This window comes from Peromyscus leucopus, chromosome 2, assembly GCF_004664715.2.
Source record: "Peromyscus leucopus breed LL Stock chromosome 2, UCI_PerLeu_2.1, whole genome shotgun sequence".
NCBI classification, from domain to species: Eukaryota; Metazoa; Chordata; class Mammalia; order Rodentia; family Cricetidae; genus Peromyscus; species Peromyscus leucopus.
The window spans coordinates 4,053,022-4,066,429 of record NC_051064.1 but is presented as its reverse complement, the minus strand read 5'-3'; the positions used below and the strand labels follow the sequence as shown (position 1 = coordinate 4,066,429).

Here is a 13,408-nt window from a genome sequence, read left to right as displayed (position 1 = left end):
CCACTGTTAACGAACAACTTGGTAATGACAATGATAATGAGGATAACTTGAGTTTCCTCATTGGTAAATTCATCATTTACATTACAGAAAGGTTTTAAGGTATAAATTCATATAAAAATGCAGCATGTTTATTATACTACTATTGATATCCCACTACATGTTAACTTTTTTTTTTTTTTTTTTTTATTTTGGTTTTTCAAGACAGGGTTTCTCTGTGTAGCTTTGCGTCTTTCCTGGAACTCGCTTTGGAGACCAGGCTGGCCTCGAACTCACAGAGATCCGCCTGCCTCTGCCTCCCGAGTGCTGGGATTAAAGGCGTGAGCCACTACCGCCCGGCAACTTTTAAAAAGTTTTAAATGATGCATTTTTATTACATGCACACTGGTGTTCTGCCCGCTTGCACGTCTGTGTAATGATGTCAGAACCCCAGAACTGGAGCTACAGATGGCTGTGAGCTGCCATGTGGGTATTGAACCCGGGTCATCTGGAAGGGCAGGCAGTGCTCTTAACTGCTGAGCCATCTCTCTCCAGCTCCACATGTTCACTTTTAATAGTTACTACTACATACCAAATTCATTTCTGATTTGCATGTTTATTTAATTCTAATAAATAATTTCATGTTACAGATAAAAAAAAGGCTTTACAAAAAGCCCTTGAGTAACTTAACCAAAATGACTCTAGAAGTATGCTGCAAAGCCAATATTCAGAAAGCCAAGAAGGCAACAGTCCCTCTTCTTCTTTAAGGACTAAGTTCATTTTGCAAACAAGCAGTTTTGTAATATAAATGGAAAAAAAAACGTGAAAAATTCTCTAGCAGTTCCCAATCTATGGCTGAAATTCTTCCTACTCTATTTATATATATAGTAAGGTTGGAAGCATCCCTAACAGGTTGAATAACTACTTCCAAAATAAATGCATGTAATAACTATTCTCCAAATACTCACTATACTAAATATGAAGATATCATTTCTTTCTATGTTGACATTTTGTTTTTGAGATATTGTCTAAATATATTGTACCACATGACTGGCTTGGAGAACCTTGTTTAGAGACTGTGTAAGCTGTAATGCTATTATGCGGCCAGATTAGTACTTGAATTTAGTGGGTAACAGTACAGATCCTATATTCAACACACACTGCTACAATCCAGAATGGTTGCTCTGAGTAGTTAGCTTCTCCAGCAAAGAAACACACTGGCACACTGATGAGACAGCCAACATTCTTCAAATTGTCTCCCGAGTCTATCTGTGAGGCTTACTCTATTCTAGTTTTATAAAGGGGAAGTGGAATCATGCCTTTCTTAAGTTGATCTCCATGTAAAGAAAACTGTCAGAGTGTCATTCAAATAGGAAGTATAGTTCTTTCCTTTTCTTTTTTAAAAGCTCTGCAAGTATTTCCAGGCACACTATTACCTTCATATAATGTGTCAAGATACATAGCTAAAAATACCTTGAATATCATCTATAAATATATTAAATATTAAATGATTAAACTTCAAGGAAAATAATAAGATTATCAACCCAAATAGCTATGATACTATACATCTATTGTTCTAATATCATCTAAGAGATGAAATCTGTCAAGAGCCATTCTGAAGCGACTAGAAAGAACTATCTATGCTGATTAATTCTCTACCTATAGCTCACATACTCAAAACATTTTTCTTCCTGGCCACAATCTGGTAAGTATTTATCCTAAGTCTATACATAAACTTAACGTGCTATTTTTTTTCATCTTTTTCCTAGACAATTTCCCCTGATATTTGTATCAATTCAAGGCTCAGAACACAATGTTCTCCTACAAATGATCACTAACTACTCAGAATCAAACATGCTATGTTAGAATCTTCTCCTGTAACTATTTCATTGCATACATAGTTGAATTTATCAGTATATTTCAGGATGAATAATAAGTAGGATGTACCATGAACTTCATTAATATTTTTAAATTTTAAACAGATATCCATTTGTTACATCCTAATTTCATAATGTATGAATGAGGACTAAAATTGATAGATACTGAAGTCCAAATATGTCAATCCTCAAATCTCATGCTTCTGAGTGCTTTAAGAGTGACTGTGATGGCCGCTGTTCTTGGCCAGCAGGCCAAAGGAGACAGGTGTGTTATCCAGCAGTTTCACACCTCTTCTATGTACCATGCGGGATTTATAAACAATTCAAAAAGACTACGGATCACCTGACTGCTTTTCTAGGACCTATTTTCCTCTAGCTATATTTCATCATCTGCTTGACTATGTAATTTGCCCTATGCGCTTCTTTGTAAGGCTACTACTCCTAAAAATATTTAGCATTCACAAAAAATACTGTTGAAGGTGACTGCTACAATACCTTATAAAATTAACATTAAATAGAATAAAAAGCATGATCAGTGTTAATCTGAATAGAAACCCTTAATAATAATAAAAATATTTTACACTTGTTAGCCACTTAGCACTAAAATGGCTTAAAATGATTAAGGTAAGATCACTTTTACATAGAAAGTATAAAAAGTATAGTATTCTATAATAGGAAGCCTATAAGAAGTATCTGCATTATAAATACTTACTTGTAAACTGGAAATAACTCATGTCTTTTGAAGGCACTGTCTGACTTTGTATCATTGTCATACAACCTTTGCACATGTCTTCCAGTTCGGAGTGGAGGGCCTAACTTGTCCATCTTACTATCAAAATATATAAAGGTGTACCCATAAGGAGATTGCTACTGGTTGCTTGCCTCTAAAGAATTATGTAGACATAAGGATTATTGTTCTTCAGAAAAAGACATTCTGGTTCACTAGACATGCACCCTCTTCCCTTAAATGACTGCCTGCCAGGATGAAGGCACATGTCACAGATTTCTGAGTTCACCAAGTGTCCATCATTAGACTGTAAGCTCTGACCACTTAGGCTACCCTGCCTGTTTCCACGCAGCATCAGCACATCTACCAGAGTGGAGAACAAATCATGAAACAACCGTCTGTGTGAAGCCATATGTGAACTCCAAGCTGTTAGTCACAGATAACACAATTTTCATTTTCCCTGAAATGGAAGAACCTTTCTTCTCTAGTATTTTACTTTATGATTGTCCTTGAATTTGAAAGATATAATTGAATATGGAATGCTTACATATTTACCTTATCTCACTTTCCAATATGGAATGAGTTTGTTTCTGAAATATATGTAGTAAAAAGGCAAAACATGATGTATACTTTAAAAGACATGGTCTTTTAAATATCACAGGCAAAAGCTTAAACAACCACACCATTGTGAAACCTTTTAAACCTAAAGCATACAATATCTCCATCTAGTGGATACTAGTGCTAACTGCAGGTTTATAGGACACTTAATTGTTTTACATTAGCTATACAGTCAAATCATATATTATCACCAATATCCACTCATGGCAGAGAACAGGAAAATTAGAAATTAGAAAAATTATCTCAAATGATTGGTAAAAAACAAGCCATCTATAACATTAAATATATTCTTGAGCTAGTGTGGAAGAGCATGCCTTTAATTCCAACACTCCAGAGGCAGAGGATGACTACCATAAGTTCAAGCTCAGCCTAGTCTTCAAGAGTTCTAAGCCAGCCAAAACTACACAGTAAGATTCTGTCTCATATATATATGAACATACATATTCCTTTAAAGAGATATCTGCTCACTCACTTTTATTTTTTACTCATTTAACTCAGTAAGCCCTAAAGACATATATGATGTTGTCAGACGCTGCTAACTTGAGCGAACAGACCAGTAAACCAAGAGCTGATGCTTGTTCTTAAAGAGGTTAGTATCAAAAAAGGATCTGTTACTCTTTCCAGAATGTAAGGGTCTCTCAGGAGCAATGTTAATGTCATTTTGATGTTCCTGTCTATTCATCAAAGTTGGTGGCAACAGTATGCACATAGTAGTATGCACATTACAAACAACCTTCAGTAAATGTCTTAAACACAACTTCTACAAGTCTTTCAGATTAAAATTTACCTTTAATTTAAAAGACTATAAGACAATCCAATGACTTCAAATTCTAATTGGTCATTTTTATGCTTTGAGTTGTTAAATGTTAAATAATTGTCAAAGCAATACTGTCGTAGACACTGTCTGTAAAAAAGCATCTGTGACTTATGAATAAGGAATGAAATCTGTCTCAGAGAAAGAGTTACTAAATTTAGATGTAAGAAAACTTCAGCTGACCACACTTAAGGCCCTAGATTTAACTCAGCACCACAAACACCACACACCAACTGTATAGTTTAAATACAAACAGATTCTTTAATTATGGTAACAGGTGTAAATCCTGCATGTGAATCAACACATAAAAATGAGATACATAGAATGGGACAAAAATCTAAGGTAGTTATCTAAGGTGGCTGTTTCCTGTTCTCTATATACAAGAGGGTTGAGAATATGCTTACATTGTGAAAACCTAACTGAAAGGTGGGTGGGCCCCAGAGATGATTTCTGCCAGATATGAGTTACAAATTCAACCAACTATAATATATAAAATATAAACATACTATATAAAATTTTATATAGTGTCCATATAAATGATGGTTTTAGGCAGACACAAAATTCAAATGCTTCTTAAACTAACTACTAGTAAATGTGACTGGGGCTAAAAGCAAGTATATGTTCTGCTACAATCTCCTATTGTTAGGTTGTGTACATAAACTAAACTTTATAAATATCAATTAATTATCAAGATCTTATTCAGCACTTCTTTGAATTTTCAAAGGATTCATAGCTGAACAGCCATTTGAGGAAATATTTGGAAATGATCTCAAACAATTCCTGATGAAGTAAATTTCAACTTAAGAAAAGTTCCTTGTTTACTACTGATATAAAAATAAGTCTACTGAGAAATAAATCTCCCTGCTTATGAGGAGCCGTTAGCTGCAGAAAACAGCACAGATTGTTGCACCATCAAGAGACAATTTCAGGAATCGTACTGGGAAACCTTACCAGGTGGCATTTGTTATACTGTGGATCTCTGTAGTTAGGAGACTCTGTGACATTCAGACTCTAGAATGATCCATATATAATACGTATATTTTACATATTATATATAAATTGTAATTCATCACAGAAAGTTTCATATAACAAGTCCACAATAAAGAAATCGCCCTAATACGATAGCTTCAATCATTTTCAATGCACACAACAAGCTAGCTTTGCTTCTGTAAAACAAAGAGGCTTCTGGGTTGGCAAGATGGCTCAGCAGATGAAGGTGCTTTCGGCTAATGCAGACGACCTGAGTTCGATCCCTAGGGCATACATGGTGGAAAAAAGAACACCTGCTTCCCACAAGTTGTCTATGACTTCCACATGTATGCCTTGGTATGCACATGCACACACAAAATGAATAAACACAAAAGAAAAAATTTTAAAGAAACACGTTTCTACCATATAAAAACTAGAGACATTTATTTCCTACTAATTGGATATAATAAAGCATTAAAAATACAGTTTTTGATTAAAAGATGTTCTCCAGGGCTGGGGAGATGGCTCAGTCAGTAAACTGCTTGCTGCACAAGCAGGAGGACAGGAGTTCGAATCCCCAGAAACCCTGTAAAAAGCTGAACATTGTGTGCACCTGTCCTGGGTGATGGCAGGCCAAACCCTGTAGCTCCAGCCAGCCACACTAGCAGAATTTATGAACTACAGGTTCAATGACAGACCTGCTTCAGAAAATGAGAAGATAAAGGCAACATTGACCTCAGGCCTACACACACACATTTGTATACACACATCCACACACACTCACAAATGTTCCTTACATGTATTCTGTAGCTGTACTTTTTAACCCATCTACTACGACTACTAGGTTTTTTTTTTCCCATAGTAACTGAAATAAATTATTGAAAAACAGTAACTCAGCTATAGAAAATGTTATGCTCAGTATATATTTAAAATGACAAACATTAAGCAGTGTCAGTTTTGTGATCTTATCCAAAGGTGACAATATTTAATAACTTAGTGTTCCATCATATTTCTGAATCTTTGAGAATTCAGGTGAAAATTTCTATTTGTGTGTTTTATTTAAAATAATGTAGAAATTCACTACAAGTTATCTAGAATTACCAAACAGGAATTTTTCCAAGTCCAAATATTAAAATATCATAATCTCAATATATGATAAGACTAGCATACATACATGAGTAAACCATACTAAAGGCTATAAACAGCATGTTTGAAACAACCGTAGGATCAAGTGATGACATTTATCAATCTCAGATAATGCTCGACACCTTCAATGTTACAGCTGACTAAATGTCTTAATCCTACCTTCACTCAATCCGGAATTAACGCACAACTGAAAAAGATCATTCCCATGCAAAAGTTACATAATTCGTCACCAGGACCACTACTTTAGGATGGGCCAACAAGCTTATAGTTGATAAATTAAATTGATCAATTCATTAGTTTTATCATTCAACCCCTAAAAATTCCAGGAATTTAGTTAAGGTCCTTTTCTGTGGTTTTGCTGTTGTTGATGATGATTTTTTATTGTTGATCCTGTCATCACGGTGTTTTATAGTTTATCAAGGAAACAATCAAATGAATCACTGCTCCAAAACTTCTAAAACAGAAAGGGTAGCTGGCACTAAACAGACAGTTGTTAAGTGGTTCTAATACATTACAGGAACACAGTGATACTCCAACTAATATAGTTGGCCAGAAGTAAACAATAACTCCTGTTCAAGCAGAAGGCTCTTCATATGGACAATTGGAATCTGAACACATATGACTGACAGTTTAATATGATATGGGGTAACCAAAGTGATCAATTTTCATGGCATGATAAGCAATGCTCAAAATCTCTGCCTCTTAGTAAAGACATTTTTCTCTTAGGGATCATATAAATGTTGGTTAGGTTTTTTACAGCAGTATTCAAAGTCTAAACACAGTCACAAAGAGGTGTCAGAGAGATATACTGTTACTTACCTACCTAGTGGCATAGCAGAATACAAGAGCCTGGGTTTCTGACTCCATGATCAGTGTGCTCACTCACTCAGTACTGTGTGCTGCCTGTTCCTCTGTCTTTCTCTCTCTTGTCTCTTTGTGTCTGTAGAGTTTGCATGTATGTGTGCACATTTTTGATTATTTTTGGATGTGTGGGTGTGCATGCATGTGTGTATACAGGCTTGTGGAGGATTGAGGTGGGTATCAGGAATCATCCTTGACTGTGTTCTTCCATCTTATTCATTGAAGCAGGGTCTCTCCATCGAACCCAAAACTATTGGTAAGGCTAGTCTTTTAGCCAGCTTAATCTGGGAACTGTGAAGCCACCTCCAGGGTTGGAATTACAGGCAGACTGCTATGCCCACTCAGTGCTGCATGGCTTCTCAGGATAAGAACCCTATTTCTCATGCTTGAACAGCATGTACTTTAACCACTGAACCACCTCCCCAGCCCCCAAACTGTTTTTGAAAAATTCTACTAGCCAGCTTCATATGCACAGCCTACTTAAAAAGTGTGAAATACAACTTAATATGACCAAAGAGAAAATCATCAGTATAACAGAAGTACTGAAAAATATTGCCTTCTAACTTATAATCAGCGATAACCAAAATACTAAAAATATCAGAGCCCAAGTAAAAGCAATTCTCTTTACTAGAGTAAAAAGTCTTTGTAAAATTAACTGCTATGTCTATGCATTATTATGAAATGAGTCTACCGGTAGACAAGACAATAATAAATTAGTATTGTTTTGCTTTTTTAACCACCAGAAGATGAAAAAGAAAAAGACAATTTATTGTACTTCGTTAGCATATTGTTAGTTGGTTTTTGTTCCTTTTCTATTCTGTAGTCTTGATTATTTGTTTTCTTTTTGATGATGCTGGGAATTGAACTCAAGGCTCTGCACATGCTAGGCAACTGTCCCACCACTAAGCTGTATCGTCATCACACTAAACTTTGTGTGTGTCTGTGTGTGTATATGTGTGTGTGTGTATGGGTATGTGATATCTGTATGTATGTGTACACATATTGGTGTGTCTAAATGTAGGCATACATGTGCCATGGTGCACACGTGAGGCTAAGAAGACAACATCAGGAACTAGTCCTCACCTCTGCCTTTTTGCCACAAGTTCCTTATTTACTGCTACGTATATCAGGCTAGCTGGTCCATGAGCTTCCAGGGATTCCCCGGCAGAATGATGGGAATACAGTTATGTGTATCATCACGCCTGGGACTTACGTGGGTTCCAGGATCTGAACTCAGATACTCTTACTTAAATGGCAAATGTTTACCCACTGACTCATCTCCCAGATTCAAGGTCTTTGTATATCTTGGATTTCCTATGCTGTCTGAATTGAGTGAGGAAGAGGGTTATTGACAACTGGCAATTATTCCTCTGTAAATTGTCTTCATGAAAATTAGTGACTATGAGTCAGAGATAAAGCATACTCAAAATAGTGTGAGCTATGTTTTTTTAACCATCACGTATGTTAAAAAAAAAGACAAAAACGTCAGTACTGATGGTTTTATACCAGTTCCTTAACCTTGTGATTCATTAACAGAGGAGTGTAAATCTTTAGATTTACATTTAAATATGAAAATAAATATTTAGATAATAAACTATCTAATATTATCAAAGATGTTTCCAACATTACAATGGATCATTAAAAGTAGAAGCTTTTTCACTAAAAGACATCTGTATAAAATGATAGTCATATAGGAAGAATAAAACTATTAGTGAACAGTCTTACCTAAACTGATAATTCAGTATATTTTTGCCTAAACATATTTCTAGTACCAGTTCCATCATACTACACTTCATACACTGTAAGTATACAATAAGAAATTCCATTTTAAATTTTGTACGCTACATTTTTCTCATAGCAAAATCGTTATGAAAATGCATTTATAAATATCTTCATGGTTGCCAAATATCTTTATATTTCTATACATATTATTCCATTAAAACTATACACTTAGGTGATTTTTATACATTATTATAAAATAGGCAATTTTTGTACATTATAATAAAAACATTTAACTGTTTTCTACTCAAAGAGATCTCAATCAGCACCTCGCTCTTCCTAAAAGTTACATAGCTTTAAACAAATCTGATTCTGAGTTACTCCATGACGATAGTGAAGACTTAAATCCTATCAAAATGTGCAGCACAATGTCTGAAATAGTGTTCAAAATATGACAGCTATTACTAAACCTTTAATATTTTTCATTATTTCTTAGATGCTCCCAAAATACAACTGTTCACTCAAACACATACACACACACACATGCATACACACACACACATGCATACACACACACACACACACACACACACGCACGCACATGTACACACACACACAACTTTAAGGATCTTAATAAATACCAACTATATTTTTCTGAAACAGCTATCCTGAGATTTTTCAATAGCATTACTGAATATCTCCTTACTAGCAATATGCTAAAAGAAACAAATGAACTTAGAAAAAGGATTAAGGACAAACACAAAACACTGATATAATTTAAACATACAGCACCAATACCACATTCAATATACACTTACCCTGCCTGGGGGGCTGCTATTGCTTTATGAGAAGGAGATAAGGTCTGAAGTTTGTTTCCCAGAGAACTGTTAACTGAAGATGCTTTACCCGAAGGCACACCTTATAATAAAAAAGGTCAGTTTTAAGAATAGTCTGAAAGAAAAGTCATACAAAACAGAGACTCTAACAAGGAAAAGGGTTCCCTATCAACACTCTTTGTGCCTATAGTTATAAATAATTTACAACTATTAATGAGGAATATGTTCCTTCTCATTTTTATCTCATCACTGACCCACATAACACCTCACTTTAGGTTATCTTCTCTAAGCTGTTAGCGCTTGTCTTATAGGAACAGCTGTACAAGAAGCCCCTACAATCACTGTGGCCTCTCAAGTAATCCAGAAAAGAACTTGGTTATAGAAGCAACTCAACCCTATTTCAGTTTTACCCAGAAAGAATTACTACTCTAAATTTCTTACTCACAATTTTTTTAACAATCTAGATAAGGCTACTTTCATCATTTCATCATCCTTATCAACTAACATGGTTTTCCTTTGTTTGTTTATTTAGTTTGCCATACAGATCTCATTACCTACAACAGTTTTGTTAGTAGTACTTGGTTGTGGTAGTCGGGAAGATCCTGATGATGTAGTCCCAGGAGAATTTGATTTTTTAAGTGGAGATGGCTTATACTAAAATAATGAAAATTAAAAAAAAATCAGTGTCATTTTGTCATCAGGGAGTGCAAACTAGTAATTCAACATCTCAGCAGACCTAATGACAGAAATTTTGTTTTACAAGAAAAGCTGTAGAGACAGACAGTGATGACAGTTATGCAGCAATCTGAATACATTTAGTAATATCGAGTATACACTTAAATATGGTTAAGGTAAGTGTCCATATTTATAAAATAAAGTACTCTAATGGAGAAATCAAAACAAGTTTATTTTTGACAAAAATGTTTGAGTAGACCAACTCTTCTACAAAAACTAAGTGTCTCAGGAAACTACAAATAATATTTACAATGATATGAAAACCATTTTAAAGCACTGAATTTTAGATTAGCTAAGAAGAAACTGCCACTTCAACCCCATCTGAGATTGTAGCAAACACCTGCCAGCACACAGATCAGATGTATAAATCAAAGTTAGTCAGCCAAACTGGACAGCAATGGATTTAATTTGAAATGTCTCCAGACAGACCATGTCAAAGAGGTAGAAAAGCAATGAAAACAAAGAAAAAAGATAAAAGCAGCAGAATGTGCATGTGTTTGTGTACATGAAAATAACTGAAGGCAGAAGCATGACAGACCTAAAGCAATTTACTAAGAAGAATTGCATTTCATGTGCCTGTCCAAACAAAACAGCCCAGGGTGCTTAGCGACAAATTTAAAACAAAACAAAACAAAAAACAACTAATTATAGTCTAGTCTATAGACTGGCAAAAGCACATATTTAAGTTAAAGAAAAGAAAGAAAATGTGAGCAAAACTAAGAATCATAAGTTGAAATAACTAATTTTCTTATGAGGTAAAATACACTTCAAAATAAAATCATCAGGAAAAAGACACTTTAAAGAACCAATAAATAAGCAATTGTATATTATGGATTACAATTTTAGACAACACTACAATTTAAGAAAATTTCCAAGTATGTGACATATAAGAGGTAAAATTAACATAAGAAATAGAACATACTATAATCAAAGCTAAAGATTTTAACAAATTTCCTATAATTGGTGTGAAAAATCAAAAGAAATGTCAACAGTACTTAGTTCAGTCTGGCATTTATAAGTCTCAACACACAAATGTAGAACAAACACTTTATTCCAGATGCCATGTAGCATAATATACCATAAGAACACATACAAGATAACGGAACACATTTTAATAGTATAAAGCCTTTGGCAAATACTGTCTCAAACTAAAACAGAATTAAAAACAAACTGTATCTATAAACATTATAATTATCATCCAATAAATGATTCACTTGAAATGAACTGTAAGTAAAAAGATAAAAATTAGAATATACTTTAAACTGAGTAAAAAAGATTTATAAAATGCAATTTAGCAATACTAGAGAAAGGAATGAAGTCCCTACTAAACAAAATACCTTTCAAATAAATTAATATGTGCTATTTTTTTCTCAAGTAGTCATTCAAATTTTGTATCAAAGCCCTTAGCAATAACACATCCATTTTAGCCGATGGGAAAACTCTAGTTTAATTTTATAAATCATAAACATAAAAGTATGAATCTTAAAGAGGCACATTCTCACTAATTTGGAGAAATAATTTAAATCGTGCATTTCACCTGTGGCCGAGAAGCTGGCTTTCCTTTGGGATCAGCAGAAAATTTGCCCTTATTACTAATGCGTGCTGCCTGTTCTTTACAGAAATTGATATGTCTATCCGCTGCATTTTCGTTGAACCTCCTCTGGCAATATGGACACTGAATGTAATCTAAAGCACATCAAAGAAGAAAGCAGTTAGTAAAGGAACACCTGTAATGGACAGTAGGACTTCTAGGATCAGTAGTTCAAGATGAATAAGTAATATAAACAAGGACACCTTATAAGCATGGCTCCCATTCTCATACAGTATCCAACTTAGCTGACCTAAACTTAGTAAAGATTTTTTTTAAAAAGTCCAAAAACCGGCCGGGCGGTGGTGGTGCACGCCTTTAATCCCAGCACTCGGGAGGCAGAGCCAGGCGTATCTCTGTGAGTTCGAGCTACCAGCCTGGGCTACCAAGTGAGCTCCAGGAAAGGCGCAAAGCTACGCAGAGAAACCCTGTCTCGAAAAACCAAAAAAAAAAAAGTCCAAAAACCAATTCTATCTCCTGCATTTCAATCAATTTGAAGAGAAAAATAAAAAATAAAAATGTTAGTAGAAAAGAAACAGTAAAAGAAAAATATTTGCTTTCATCATGGACATAAACTTTATATGGCACTTAAACAGTAAAAAACACATTAAAATAGAAATTCATGTACAGATTAAACTAAAAAATCTTTTAAAAAAATCAAGAAATAGTAAACAGACTGCCAAGAAACTTATTTTCTAAAAGTGGTCCCAAGAAATGGAAGAAATAATTTAAAAATCAAACCTTCATTGACATAATTCAAATTTCAGAAAATTTTTCTGCTTATTAGTGGAATAGTCTAACATATTTAGCAACAATCTATGGCAATTTCAAACACTGAAAGAATTACTACAGCCCAGATTATCCTGATTAACTGGCACTCCTTCATTACTTACATGGATATGAAAAGCCTTAGAAGATAAGGTGTAGTACGGAAATGTCTCTAAAGCAGGGTGCTCAACTTCATAGAACATAAATGTAGACGAAGAAGGGTCCTGGGCAGCCCAGTGTGATTATCCCAGAAATGCACAGAATTATTAATACTTCAGGAGTTGGCAAATTATAGCCTATAAGTGTAATCCAGTCTGCCTATTACCCTTTTTAGAAAATAAAGTGTTTTTTTTTTTTTTTTTTTTTTTTTTTTTTAACTATAACTCTACCCATTCATTTACGTATTATTCAAGGCTTATAACATGAGAAAGCTAAGCAGTTCTATCAGTAGCCTTAGCGATATTAAATACCTAATTACAACTCGGTCTTTGACTGAAATGGCTGGGAAATGTCTCCTCTAGAAAAAATGTTTACTCACATCCAGGTCCGCTAAAGAACATTCTCTTTACTAGGAGTAAACTCCAATCTCGATCACTAATTCAATTTTAATGTAGCTGTTTACATTAAAATAACAGCCTGTTGACGATGCTCTCATATCCAACAGCAAAATGTAAATTCTACTACTTTAAGTGTAGCTCAATATCTTCTATGTATTTATTACAATTGTTTTACCTTGATAATTAGCTTCGAGTTTCCCAGTGGAAACTGTAACAA

The 13,408-nt window shown here is 34.4% G+C and overlaps 1 protein-coding gene across 2 annotated transcripts in view; it reads right to left on the bottom strand.

The window, feature by feature from the left end:
* The window catches only part of Zc2hc1a (zinc finger C2HC-type containing 1A), a 39,803-nt gene that overhangs the window by 5,455 nt on the left and 20,940 nt on the right, over positions 1-13,408 (bottom strand). Inside the window, exons 5-8 of one of the 2 annotated variants that reach the window (XM_028890409.2) lie at positions 11,816-11,964; positions 10,098-10,197; positions 9,526-9,625; positions 2,566-2,682 (exon numbers count right to left, since the gene is read on the bottom strand). In XM_028890409.2, the coding sequence (XP_028746242.1) occupies positions 2,566-2,682; positions 9,526-9,625; positions 10,098-10,197; positions 11,816-11,964 (466 nt within the window). The remainder of the gene's footprint in view (positions 1-2,565; positions 2,683-9,525; positions 9,626-10,097; positions 10,198-11,815; positions 11,965-13,408) is intronic. The other variant, XM_028890408.2, reaches the window with a different exon arrangement.